This window comes from Podarcis cretensis, assembly GCF_951804945.1.
Source record: "Podarcis cretensis genome assembly, chromosome: 2".
Lineage (NCBI taxonomy): Eukaryota > Metazoa > Chordata > Lepidosauria > Squamata > Lacertidae > Podarcis > Podarcis cretensis.
In genome coordinates, this window is record NC_137171.1 from 117865131 (window position 1) to 117877170 (window position 12040).

At 49.2% G+C, this 12040-nt stretch overlaps 1 protein-coding gene across 2 annotated transcripts; it reads right to left on the reverse strand.

The window, feature by feature from the left end:
- Window positions 1-394: 394 nt before the first annotated feature.
- LOC307208498 (zinc finger protein 202-like) lies at window positions 395-11364 on the reverse strand. 2 transcript variants are annotated; one of them, XM_079963127.1, is made up of 5 exons: window positions 11218-11364; window positions 9287-9358; window positions 7160-7864; window positions 5632-5764; window positions 395-2031 (listed from the first exon to the last, which is right to left on the reverse strand). In XM_079963127.1, the coding sequence occupies exons 1-5, from the start codon at window positions 11287-11289 to the stop codon at window positions 1145-1147; spliced, it is 1869 nt and encodes a 622-aa protein (XP_079819253.1). In that variant the 5' UTR covers window positions 11290-11364; the 3' UTR covers window positions 395-1144. The 2 variants fall into 2 exon arrangements, with proteins under 2 accessions (XP_079819253.1, XP_079819254.1); XM_079963128.1 differs by having other exon boundaries at window positions 7160-7869.
- Window positions 11365-12040: the final 676 nt, after the last annotated feature.

Consider the following 12040-nt stretch of genomic DNA (forward strand, 5'->3'; position numbering starts at 1 on the left):
GCCACTGAAGGTTTTGATCCAGTCTTGGTATAGCTGTTCAGTCTACCTGCAAGGATGCTTACGGAGATGAGGGAAGTTGTGGCTCAGCAACATCAGGAGGGGCAAAGGTTTTCCTATCCCTGATGGAGTTGCTGATCATTATTGAAGCTCGGAATCACCTCTATCTCATAACTCAAATATTAGGAGATTTCACTGTAGTGTGAAGGATTACAATTTGACATCCAACCTGAGCTGATAAAAACTCAAACCTTTTTTTAAGAAACCCCCCCCCCACATCCTCCTCTTAAGGAATTAAAAGACAGAATTTCACTTTCCCAATGACAGTCTCCCTTTTGGTTGACCTGCCAGGGTTTATTTTCTGATATTGAATAAAAGACAAATGCAACAGCTGATGTTTCTCTCAAACAGAATATTTATATAGTTCCTGCATGTAGGTAAGACTCGTGCTCATTGACCAAGGTTTCGCGGTATTTTCACAATCCGAACACACTTCCAGACCCACTCCTGTCACATACTGCATTTGAAGCCTGCACAACACGTGACACACATTCCTCGCCCATCAGCTGAGTGAGCCCAGATGTTACACAGCCCATGTACGGTGGCCTGCTGGGGCCTGCAAAACCAAGGCTGCTTGTTAAGTGCCTGCCAGGCCACCCGTATATGGCTAGCGTGTTCTGCTTGATGCGGTAGATCTTGCTTTTTGAAAACGTGTGGTGGGAGTCGCCAGTGTGGTGCCTTCTACATGTTGCTGGACCAGCAGCTCCCATCTGGCCATTTTGGTTAGGGCTGATGGGGAGCTGAAGTCCCAGCAACATTTTCAGTGCATTCCTGACGTATGATGTTATCAGGGCCAGCATATTTTCACTCTGCATTAAAAGCAATGGCAAATTGTTCCCACTCAGCAATGCGTCAGGCCCAACAAACCACCTTTTCAGTGCCTCTCAGAGTTACGCTCCTTGGTTGCTCTCGCCCTTCCTCTATAGGCCAAACTCTTTAGCTAGGACAGGTTTCTACACACTGAGCTGCCACAGGGGGTTGGTACCACAAAGGGTGCGTTTCCCGCCGCTGTCGATTCCCAAATAAAGCTCCAACCACGCTCTTCAAAGGATTTCTCCTCCTGCCCCTGCCCCCACCCCCTTGCGCTCTAATCATTGGGATGGCTACTTTCCGGCACATATCCTGTCAACATATTTAAGGGCTGAGCGGCTAGGGGGGCCTCCCCTCCCTTGGGCGCGATCACGCGGTTCCTCCCGCCCTGCGCCGACTTTTTCATGCACAGCAAAGTGCAGTTGCCCAGGACCACGTAACCCAGCGCCGGGGCGTTTAAGTGGCTACCCTTCCGGCAGGTCTCCCGCTCGTGCTGGAGCAACGACGCTCGGCGCCGGTAGCTTTTCCCACAGTCTTTGCAGCTGTATGGCCGTTCCCCAGTGTGGACCCGCTTGTGCTGGCTGAGGTTGGAGCTGGTGCTAAAGCTTTTCCCGCAGTCTGTGCATTTGTGGGGCCGCTCCCCCGTGTGGATCTTCACGTGCCGGCGCAGCTGGGACTGGCAAGGCCACCTCTTCCCGCAGTAGGAGCACTCGTACGACGGCGCCTTCTCCGGACGAGATACGTCGGGGCTCTGGGAGAAGCCTTTCCTGCACTCTGCCTTCTCAGGCGTCTCATTGGGGATTCTCCCTTGGGAGGGGTTTTTGTTGAAGCGTAGAGCATCTTCTTCTCTGCAGTCAAAGCCTTTCCTCAGGGTGTTTCCCAGAGGGTCTTCCTGGTGCTTCTTCACCCCCTGCCGACTTGCGGGCCCTTCAGACACCTGGAACAAAGCCCCACTGCCCTTTTCCAAGGAGATCTCACTAAGTTCCACTCCCTTGGGTCTTTCTACATGAAGATTCTTCTCCTTCTTCTCAGTTCCGGAAACAAACAGAGAATCCTGGGTAAATTCCCCTCGGGCTTTTTCTCTGGGCGCCCAACTTGCTTCAGCTTGCTCACATCTCTCCAGCTGACGATTCTCCTCCTCATTCTCACTAAGCTGCCCATCACCTAATTAAACAAAGAGAGAACAAAAATGTGGGTGCAAAGGAATAGTTCCCAATGTGGGCAGTGCTGGGGAGGGTACTAAGAGGCAAGTTGACGGCAGTTCCGGCCCTGGAGGTGTCTATCAGACTTTGAAAAGCTGAGATTACTGGATCAAGTTCATCCATTTTGTTGAAGTAATTAAACTAAATAGTTTTAACTGGATTTTGAATAAATGTGCAATTGATTGTTGCTGTTTAGAACCTTATTGTGCTACTGTCTTTTTTGTGGCTTGTGCAAACCACTATTCTGAAGGATGCTTTTTATAGGGTGGGGAACATTGGAGTCATATGGAGTCATACTAAGTAAATACATACATTGGAGTCATACTAAGTAAAAGTGAAACGAAAGAAGTGCCATGGTCAGATCACTTCCTGGTGCAACTGGACTTCTCTGCGACCCATCCCCTCTGCAGGGAGGTGGGACCGATTCGGATGGTCCGCCCCTGCCACTTAATGGATCCAAATGGTTTCCAGAGAGTGGTAGGGGATGCTTTATCCCATGTTGATGGCCTTTCAGCCGATTCCCTGGTGGCCCGCTGGAATGTGGAGTTAACCAGGGCTATTGACTGTTTGGCTCCGAAGCGCCCTCTCCGATTGCATGGAGCCCGGAGAGCCCCGTGGTTTTCCACGGATCTGAGGGCAATGAAACAATCGTTGAGACGGCTAGAGCGCCGGTGGCGGATAACTCATTCCAAATCTGACCGGACACAGGTTAGAGCTCAACGTCGAGCCTACCAAGTGGCGATAGCGACGGCGAAGAAGACTTTCTTCACCACCTCTATTGCATCTGCAGAAAACAGCAGCAGGAGACTCTTTCAGGTGGTTCACAATTTAGCGGAACCACCTGTAACATCGGGGCCCAGTACGGGCCATATGTTCTCCTGCAATGATTTTGCAAATTTTTTTGCAGATAAAATCGCTCAGATTCGGGAAGAAGTAGACTCCACTGTGGGAGCAGGGCCGGGGCGGGAGAGTGCTAGAGTCCTGTCTGGTCAAGTTGTGTGGGATCAATTCCAATCTGTTACCTCCGAGGATGTGGACAGGCTGCTTGGACGAGTGAAGCCAACCACCTGTCTCCTGGATCCTTGCCCATCCTGGCTTATAAAAGCTAGCCGGGAAGGACTGGGCGATGGGCTTCGTGGGGTGGTGAATGCTTCCCTCCGTGAGGGAGCCTTTCCAGACCCGCTGAAAGAGGCGGTTATTAAACCGCTTCTTAAAAAACCATCTTTAGATGCGGCCACGATGGCCAATTATCGCCCAGTCTCAAACCTTCCATTCTTGGGCAAGGTGATTGAGCGAGTGGTTGCTGAACAACTCCAGGCACGCCTGGAAGAAGCGGACCATTTGGATCCCTCCCAGTCGGGATTCAGGCCTCATCATGGGACTGAAACTGCCTTGGTCGCACTGGTTGATGATCTCCGGCGGGCTAGGGACAAAGGTGAGAGCTGTTTCCTAGTTCTGCTGGATCTCTCAGCGGCGTTTGATACCATCGACCATAACATCCTTCTGGACCGTCTTGAGGGGCTGGGAGCTGGGGGCACTGTCATACAGTCCTGGGCCGTGTTCAGAAAGTGGTGGTGGGGGATGAGTGTTCAGACCCCTGGGCTCTCACTTGTGGGGTGCCTCAGGGTTCTGTCCTCTCCCCCATGCTTTTCAACATTTACATGCAGCCACTGGGAGAGATCATCAGGAGGTTTGGGCTGGGTGTTCATCAGTATGCAGATGATACCCAGCTCTACCTCTCTTTTAAATCAGAACCAGTGAAGGCGGTGAAGGTCCTGTGTGAGTGTCTGGAAGCGGTTGGAGGATGGATGGCGGCTAACAGATTGAGGTTGAATCCTGACAAGACAGAAGTACTGTTTTTGGGGGACAGGAGGCGGGCAGGTGTGGAGGATTCCCTGGTCCTGAATGGGGTAACTGTGCCCCTGAAGGACCAGGTACGCAGCCTGGGAGTCATTTTGGATTCACAGCTGTCCATGGAGGCACAGGTCAAATCTGTATCCAGGGCAGCTGTTTACCAGCTCCATCTGGTACGTAGGCTGAGACCCTATCTGCCTGCAGACTGTCTCGCCAGAGTGGTACATGCTCTGGTTATCTCCCACTTGGACTACTGCAATGCGCTCTACGTGGGGCTACCTTTGAAGGTGACCCGGAAACTACAACTAATCCAGAATGCGGCAGCTAGACTGGTGACTGGGAGCGGCCGCCGAGACCATATAACACCGGTCTTGAAAGACCTACATTGGCTCCCAGTACGTTTCCGAGCACAATTCAAAGTGTTGGTGCTGACCTTTAAAGCCCTAAATGGCCTCGGTCCAGTATATCTGAAGGAGCGTCTCCTCCCCCATCGTTCTGCCCGGACACTGAGGTCCAGCTCCGAGGGCCTTCTGGCAGTTCCCTCACTGCGAGAGGCCAAGTTACAGGGAACCAGGCAGAGGGCCTTCTCGGTTGTGGCGCTCACCCTGTGGAATGCCCTCCCATCAGATGTCAAAGCGATAAACAACTACCTGACATTCAGAAGACATCTGAAGGCAGCCCTGTTCAGGGAAGTTTTTAATATGTGACATTTTAGTGTATTTTTCATCTTTGTTGGAAGCTGCCCAGAGTGGCTGGGGAAACCCAGCCAGATGGGCGGGGTACAAATAATAAATTATTATTAATTATTATTATTATTATTATTATTATTATTATTATTATTATTATGGAATCAAGGGGGTGATTGCCTGAAAAAGTTTTGGAACCACTGGTTTAAAGAATTTTAGGTTTTTCCATTTTGAAAAAACATGGAGCAGTGGCAGGGGGTGGCATGAAAGAAGGCTAAAATTTAGGCAGGGGGTAGAAAAAGTCAGTATATCCGTCTTCAATATTTTATCAATTTATTTCATAAACTGTATATAACCACTTGATTGCGAGGGGGGGGACCTTCAAAGTGCAATTCTTTTGCAATGTAGCTCATATTTCTCGTCCTTCCCTGCTGCTGTATACTCTGCGTAATGGGGGAATGTGCCTGGAGCCTCATCAAAGGCTCAGGTCGTTAATCACGTCGGAGGACTCGACCAGAGGAGTCGCTCAGTCGAACGCAAGTCCGACACAAAGAGGTTTACAAAAAGAATAAAACAATGAAGCTATCAGGAAGAAGAGAGTTTAAAACAACAATTTAAAACCATCAAAAATAACTGAAATCAACAATGAGTTAAAAAACAGGTTAAAACACACATCAACGTTCAACATGTCTTCATAGGCTTGCCTCAACAATGTTTTTAGCTGGCACTGAAAGCAGTAGAGTGAAGGCACCTGCCTGACGTCAACAGTGTTCCTAAGTGTGCGTTAAAATATAGATTTTTTGCAAATGCAGCATGATCTATATATTCCTAATGATCAAATCGTCCACTACCATGATCCCTCTACCCACTGGAGAAGTATTCTTGGCATGAGAAGATAGGTATTCATCCCCATCCCCTGAAGAATGGGCCCCTCCTAAGAGAACACCTCTCTCTTCCTCAGATCTGGTACCAATATGAGCCCGTTCGATCAGCCCAGGCTCTCCTCTTCCAGCAACACTTACTGAACAAGTTCGTCTCCCCATCACTGTCCTGCTCAACCGCCATGGGGAGCTGCAGCTCCTTGGTGTCCGACGGGTCCTGTTCTGCCTTGGGGGAATTAACAATCACCCGCTCAAAAGGCTCCAGCTCCTGAAACTGAACAGGGGATACCATTCAGAAAACAGCCCTGCTAGATCAGGCCAACTCCCATTAGCCCCAGCCAGGCCGAAGGTGATGGGAGCAGTAGTGGAGTAGAACCTGCAAGAGTTGCCGTCTCGAGGAGCACAGGTTGGGAAAGGCTTATCTATATAGCAGATAACTATAGTGGTACCTCAGGTTAAGTACTTAATTCGTTCTGGAGGTCCGTTCTTAACCTGAAACTGTTCTTAACCTGAAGCACCACTTTAGCTAATGGGGCCTCCTGCTGCCGCTGCACCGCCACCACACGATTTCTGTTCTCATCCTGAAGCAAAGTTCTTAACCCGAGGTACTATTTCTGGGTTAGCGGAGTCTGTAACCTGAAGCGTATGTAACCTGAAGCCCGAGGTACCACTGTATCTCATATGTATTGATGAGTCATTGTGGTGTAACGGTTAGTGTTGGACTATGACCTGTGAGACAAGAGTTCAAATCCCCACTCAGCCATGAAGCTCATTGGGTGAGCTTGGGCCAGTTGCTTACCCTCACCCAAACCCACCTCACAGGGTTGTTGTGCGGAGGACTATGTAAACCACCATGAGCTCCTGGGAGGCAAGATGGGATAATAATGTAATTAATAATAATAATAATAAGCAAAGCAGGCAACCAAATGTCCCCTTTAAACAAAAGGCGTATTAAAAACTTCACCTGCCTCCACGGTTTATCCCAGCAACCTGGTATTACAAAGATAGACTGCTTCTGCACACGGAAGGCTCCTTTAACTCAGGGGTGAGGAATCTCTGGTCCTCCTGATTGGATTCCAGTTCCCATCAGCCCCAGCCAGCACATGCCAACCATCAGGGATGGTGATTTATTAAATTTCTGTACTGCCCATCTGAAAATCACAGGGTGGTTTATAGTATAAAAATATACGAATGCACACCATAATAACAAACAAAACCAATCCCCCCACAGTTTAAAAGGCTATAGATTGTTTAATTAGTCAAAGGCCTGGGAAAAGAGGACTGTTTTTTTGTCTGTATGTAATGGAGGCACCAGGCGAGGCGCCCTGGGGAGAGCATCGCACAAATGGGGAGGCACCACAAAAAAGGCCTGTTCTTATGTTGTCACGCTGCGGACCTCTTGCAGAGGAGACACACAAAGAAGGGCCTCTGATGATGATCGCAGGGTCCAGGTTGCTTCATATGGGGAGACGTGGTCCTTGAGATCTGATGAAAATCATACCTCAAGGAGCTGTGATTCAGTTTCCACACCCGATTTAACTACTCCCCACCTGCACAATGGCACAGAGAGGAATGATGTGCAACCTGATAGAGAGATTAATTACATCCAAGAGCAGGATGCATTTCCTGCATAAGTCCTCAGGATTGAGTCCAGGCAGAATGCACTTACCGGTTCTTCTCTCCTCTCCAGCCTCAGCAGGAAATCCTCCGCCAGGGCCACCGCCTGGGCACAGGTCTGTGGGCAGCCTTCCCTGACCCAGCTCTGCATTTCCTGGGGCAGGACAGCTAGGAACTGCTCCAGGGTCACCAGTTCTAGGATCTGCTCCTTGCTGTGCCTCTCGGGCCTCAGCCACTGGCGGCAAAGCCCCTGGAGCCGCCTGCACACCTCGCGGGGACCCTCGGCCTCCCAGTAGCAGAACCGCCGGAAGCGCTGGCACCGAGCCTCCAGGCCAATGGGCTCGTCCTCCTCCATCACCTCTTCTTTCACTCTTGCAGGGGAATCTGGGCTGCTTTCATAGGCCTTCTGGAGGGCTTCTCTAGGAAGGCTGGGGAGAATTGGGGTGGCACACCCTCTTCTTGGCCAAGAGGAGGCCCGGAATTCCTTGGGGCCTTCCCCTGAGTGGAGCAGAGACAGCTGTGAGGGTCTCCATCCTAAGCAAGGGGCCTGCATGGTCTTCAGGAACTCCTGCCACTGGGCCTCCCAGCACGGCTGCAGCTCCTCCTCAGGTTCCTGCTTAATTGGCTTTGGAGCCATCCCAGCCAGAAGCTCTGTGCTGGTCCCCACCTGGGTGACATGAAGGTCTGTTTCGCCCCCCTCTGGCTTGTCCCCCTTTTCAGATCCATCGGAGTCCTGCTTCTCTGTTTTTATTTCTTTCTGCCCTGCGAATTATCAATCAATGTCACAACAACAACAAAATCTTTGACCTCATTTCACCACCTTCCTCCCAAAGGTGTTGAAAGCAATCTGTTGCAGAGGAAGGTTTATCAGCCCCTCATCAGGTAACTATTTATCTAGTAACAAGGACAGCAATCTAGCAATCATATGCCCTGTCTGGGGAGACCGTAAGAACATAAGACAAACCTTCTGGACTGGGTCAATGGTCCATCTAGTACAGTATCAACTCCCAGCAGCTGGCAAACATTGCCTCTGACAGTGGACTGATAACATAGCCCCCCAGAGCTAGCAGCCATTGATATTGCCTGTCTGTGGAGATTGTCAAAGAGAAGCAGGTGCAGTAAATGACCCATCCCTTTCGACTGGGGCAGCCTCCACCCTGCAAAACGAGCCCTGATGGATCAGACCAAAAGTCTGGGTAGTTCAGCATCCTTTTCACTCAGGTGCCTGACACATACATACATACAGGGTGCCTGCAAGCGAAGTGTGATGGCAACAGGCCTCATGAAGAAATCAGAACGTGAAGTTCTGCTGGATCAGGGCTCTTTTTATGTCCTTACTATTAATCAGTGCTTTTTTATGGGGGAGTTAACCACAAAGTTTGTTTGATTATTTATTTATTTTATTTCGGGCCTAGTCGCAGTGCCACAGGCACACACAACCCAGGTGGTGGGCCAAAATATAAGATCTGATTAATAAACTCAAGCAGACAGTGATCTGGATTAGAAATGGCCACAACTTTATTTATTACATATATGGGTGGTATTTCTTTTACTCAGGCATTGGGTGTATATCCATTTCAGCTCCTCCCAGCCAAAAAAACCCCAATTATTTAATTTTGAAAAGGTAAGGGAACTCAGTTCTTGCCCAACCACCCCACCCCACGTTGTTGATTCATAAACAACGTTTTCTGTTTGGGAAAGGCCATAGCTCAGTGGCAGAGCGTCTGCTTTGCACACAGAAGGTTCCAGATTCTACCCCCCAAGTATCTCCGGGTAGGAATGGGAGAGATCCCTGGAAGCTGCTGCCTGTCAGTGTGCAGACACGACTGAGCTAGCTGGACCAGTGGTCTGACTCAGTGCACAGCAGCTTCCAATGTTCCTGCTGCTTGCAACCCCGCTTGGAAATGGCTGGTTGCAACAAGCATCACCACCCCTACAGCTTTGATCCTGGTCCCACTGAAACAACAACAACAACAACAACTTATTAACTTTGTATACCTCCCTATACCCCGCTGGTGCCAGCGAAAGGGAGCGCCTTCTGATCTGGCGGGGGAAAGTGGCTTTAAAGTGCCTCTATTTTGCAAAGCCCCCTCTCTGCAGGCATGGATTTTCTGCAGTCCACCCCCTACCCAAACATTCCGCTCTCTCTGAATTATTTCCCTCCTTCCGTTGAGCTCACCTTCCCTTTGCAGCCGTTGCATTGCACTCTTCTGGCGATCTGCAATCTGGCGATCTTGCAGCTGTTTCCAGACTAGAAATAAATATACATATATATGCAGAAGTTAAAAGCGATGCAGCTGCAAAGAGAGGAAGCCGGAAGAGCAGTCCTCCGAGTTTTTGCATCTGTTGTGCCTTGCTGGGTCTCTCTAGGAAAGACATCTCGGTGCATTTAACCACCCCCACCCCCACCCCCTTTAGGCGATGCGTAGGAGACGCTAAAGCAAGAGAGGGAAACCCTTTTCAGCCTAAGGGTTATATTCGCTTGAGCTGAGTCGGGGCGCAAAGCGGCAGTGGGCGGGGCCAGAGGCGAAAGAAGGCGGAACAATGAATGCAGATTTCACCTTTTCTGTAGCAGGGAACCAATATAAGATGGGGAGACATCTGGCTTGCCAGTAGGGATCTTAGTGGACCACCAGCTGCATCAACAGTGTGATGCAGCAGCAAAAAGAGCTAATGCTATTCTAGGCTGCAGTACCCAGATCAAAGGAAGTTATACAGTGGTACCTCAGGTTACATACGCTTCAGGTTACAGACTCTGCTAACCCAGAAATAGTACCTCCAGTTAAGAACTTTGCTTCAGGATGAGAACAGAAATTGTGCTCTGGCGGCACAGTGGCAGCAGGAGGCCCCATTAGCTAAAATGGTGTTTCAGGTTAAGAACAGTTTCAGGTTAAGAACGGACCTCTGGAACGAATTAAGTACTTAACCCGAAGTACCACTGAAAAGGTAAAGGGACCCGTCACCATTAGGTCCAGTCGTGGCCAACTCTGGGGTTGCGGCACTCATCTCGCTTTATTTATACAGCTTCCGGGTCATGTGGCCAGCATGACTAAGCTGCTTCTGGTGAACCAGAGCAGCGCACGGAAACACCGTTTACCTTCCTGCTGGAGTGGTACGTATTTATCTACTTGCACTTCGACCTGCTTTCGAACTGCTAGGTTGGCAGGAGCAGGGATTGAGCAACGGGAGCTCATCCCGTTGCGGGGATTCAAACCGCCGACCTTCTGATTGACAAGTCGTAGGCTCTGTGGTTTAACCCACAGTGCCACCCACATCCCTTTTAAAGGAAGTTATAGTACCATTCTACTCTGCCTTGGTCAGACCACACCTGGAATACTGTGTCCAGTTCTGGGCACCACAATTTAAGGAGGATATTGATAAGTTGGAAAGTGTGCAGAGGAGGGGCGACCAAGATGATTAAGGATCTGGAAACCAAGCCTGATGAGGAAGGGTTGAAGGAGCTGGGTATGTTTAGCCTGGAAAAGAGGAGACTGAGAGGAGATAGGCTAGCCATCTTTAAATATCTCAAGGGCTGCCACATGGAAGATGGAGCAAGCTTGTTCTCTCCTGCTCCAAAGGGTAGAACTCAAACCAATGGTTTCATTAGATTCCAACCAAACATCAGGAAGAACTTTCTGACAGTAAGAGCTGTTAGTGGAACAGACTCTCCTTCATTGGAGGTTTTTAATATTTGTTTTAATTTGGATGCATTTCCCACCTTGGCAGCCTTCTGATGAAAGGCTTATAAAATGTTCTAATTAATTAATTAAAATGGGAGGTGAGTGACGCACAATGTTCGCAGTACTAAGCTCTCGGGAGGAAAGGCAGCATAATAAACAGCTGTCAAGAGACAGAAATGCTTTGTGCACTGTTCTTCTCTGGCTACTATAAAAGAAACAGGAGTAAGTTTTGGGGAAAAGCTACAAGCTGGAATAACGCCCTCTCCACCCCCACCCCCACCCCCACCCCCAAGCTCAAAACAAGCCTTGGAATAAATTCACATCCTCTTTTCTGTTTAAAGGTTGATATCTACACCCAGAAGCCGACTTGGTTGGAATACTGAAGAAAAGCTGTTTTCCAGGATTGCCTGTGGGCAGCAACCTTATTCACCTGTTGAAATTTTGTCTCCGATACAGAACTGCTGGTGGGGTGCGTGGGGTTGAGAGCTGGCAGCCCCAACATCAACCTGAGTAACACTATTTCCTCAACATGACTGGTTGCTTAATGGGAAATGATCACCACAGACCAAGCAAGTCCAGCCGCCACCATCCTGAGTTTTCACCCTCCTCTACCACCAAGGCCAAAGGAAAGGCAAGCTGGTAAGGGGTCTGGCTTCTGGAATGCCTGTAGGCCCCATTGCTACGGGCGACGCTTACAACAAATGGAACCCAAAGAGCAGCTTGGGAGAGCTGGATTATGAAGACATACAATAAGACAAGGGACAGAAGGCTGGAGATACTTTTACTTAAAGCATTTTTTGAAATCCCCTCTTCACCCTCCCGCAAACAAAAGGGACTGCACCCCTCAGGCCACACCCCTGTATTAACACTGGACAGGTCATTTTGGCACCCTCATTATATGTTTTTCATTTACTCAGTTATTCCTGGACTGTTTTTACCCCCAGTCCTACTGAAGCAGGACATGAAAAAAATCAGTTAGAAACTTATAAATGCTCCTCCCTGCAGAAATCGTTAGTAAAAGGCGATTTATACAATCTGAGGTAAAGTCGGAGTATTCTTCCTGGGCTGTTAATATCAGCAACAGATGCTACTGCTTGCAGTCTATTCTGTTTTTACACTTCATTTGTTCTACTGCTGCTGGATATTTTTTATTTTTTCTTAATAGAAGCAGTTTAGCTCTGTCAGTAGAGCATTAGACTTTTAATCTCAGAGCTGTGGGTTCCAGTCCCACGTTGAGGAAGATTCCTGCACTA

What these genes read in the sequence shown, in the direction of transcription:
- LOC307208498 (XM_079963127.1), bottom strand. Translation starts at nt 11,289, where the DNA reads ATGTTGGGGCTGCCAGCTCTCAACCCCACGCACCCCACCAGCAGTTCT. An exon ending in CGGAGACAAAATTTCAACAG is followed by an intron (nt 9,359 to 11,217) that starts GTGAATAAGGTT and finishes ATTTATTTCTAG; the next exon opens with TCTGGAAACAGCTGCAAGAT. An exon ending in GCAACGGCTGCAAAGGGAAG is followed by an intron (nt 7,865 to 9,286) that starts GTGAGCTCAACG and finishes TTCGCAGGGCAG; the next exon opens with AAAGAAATAAAAACAGAGAA.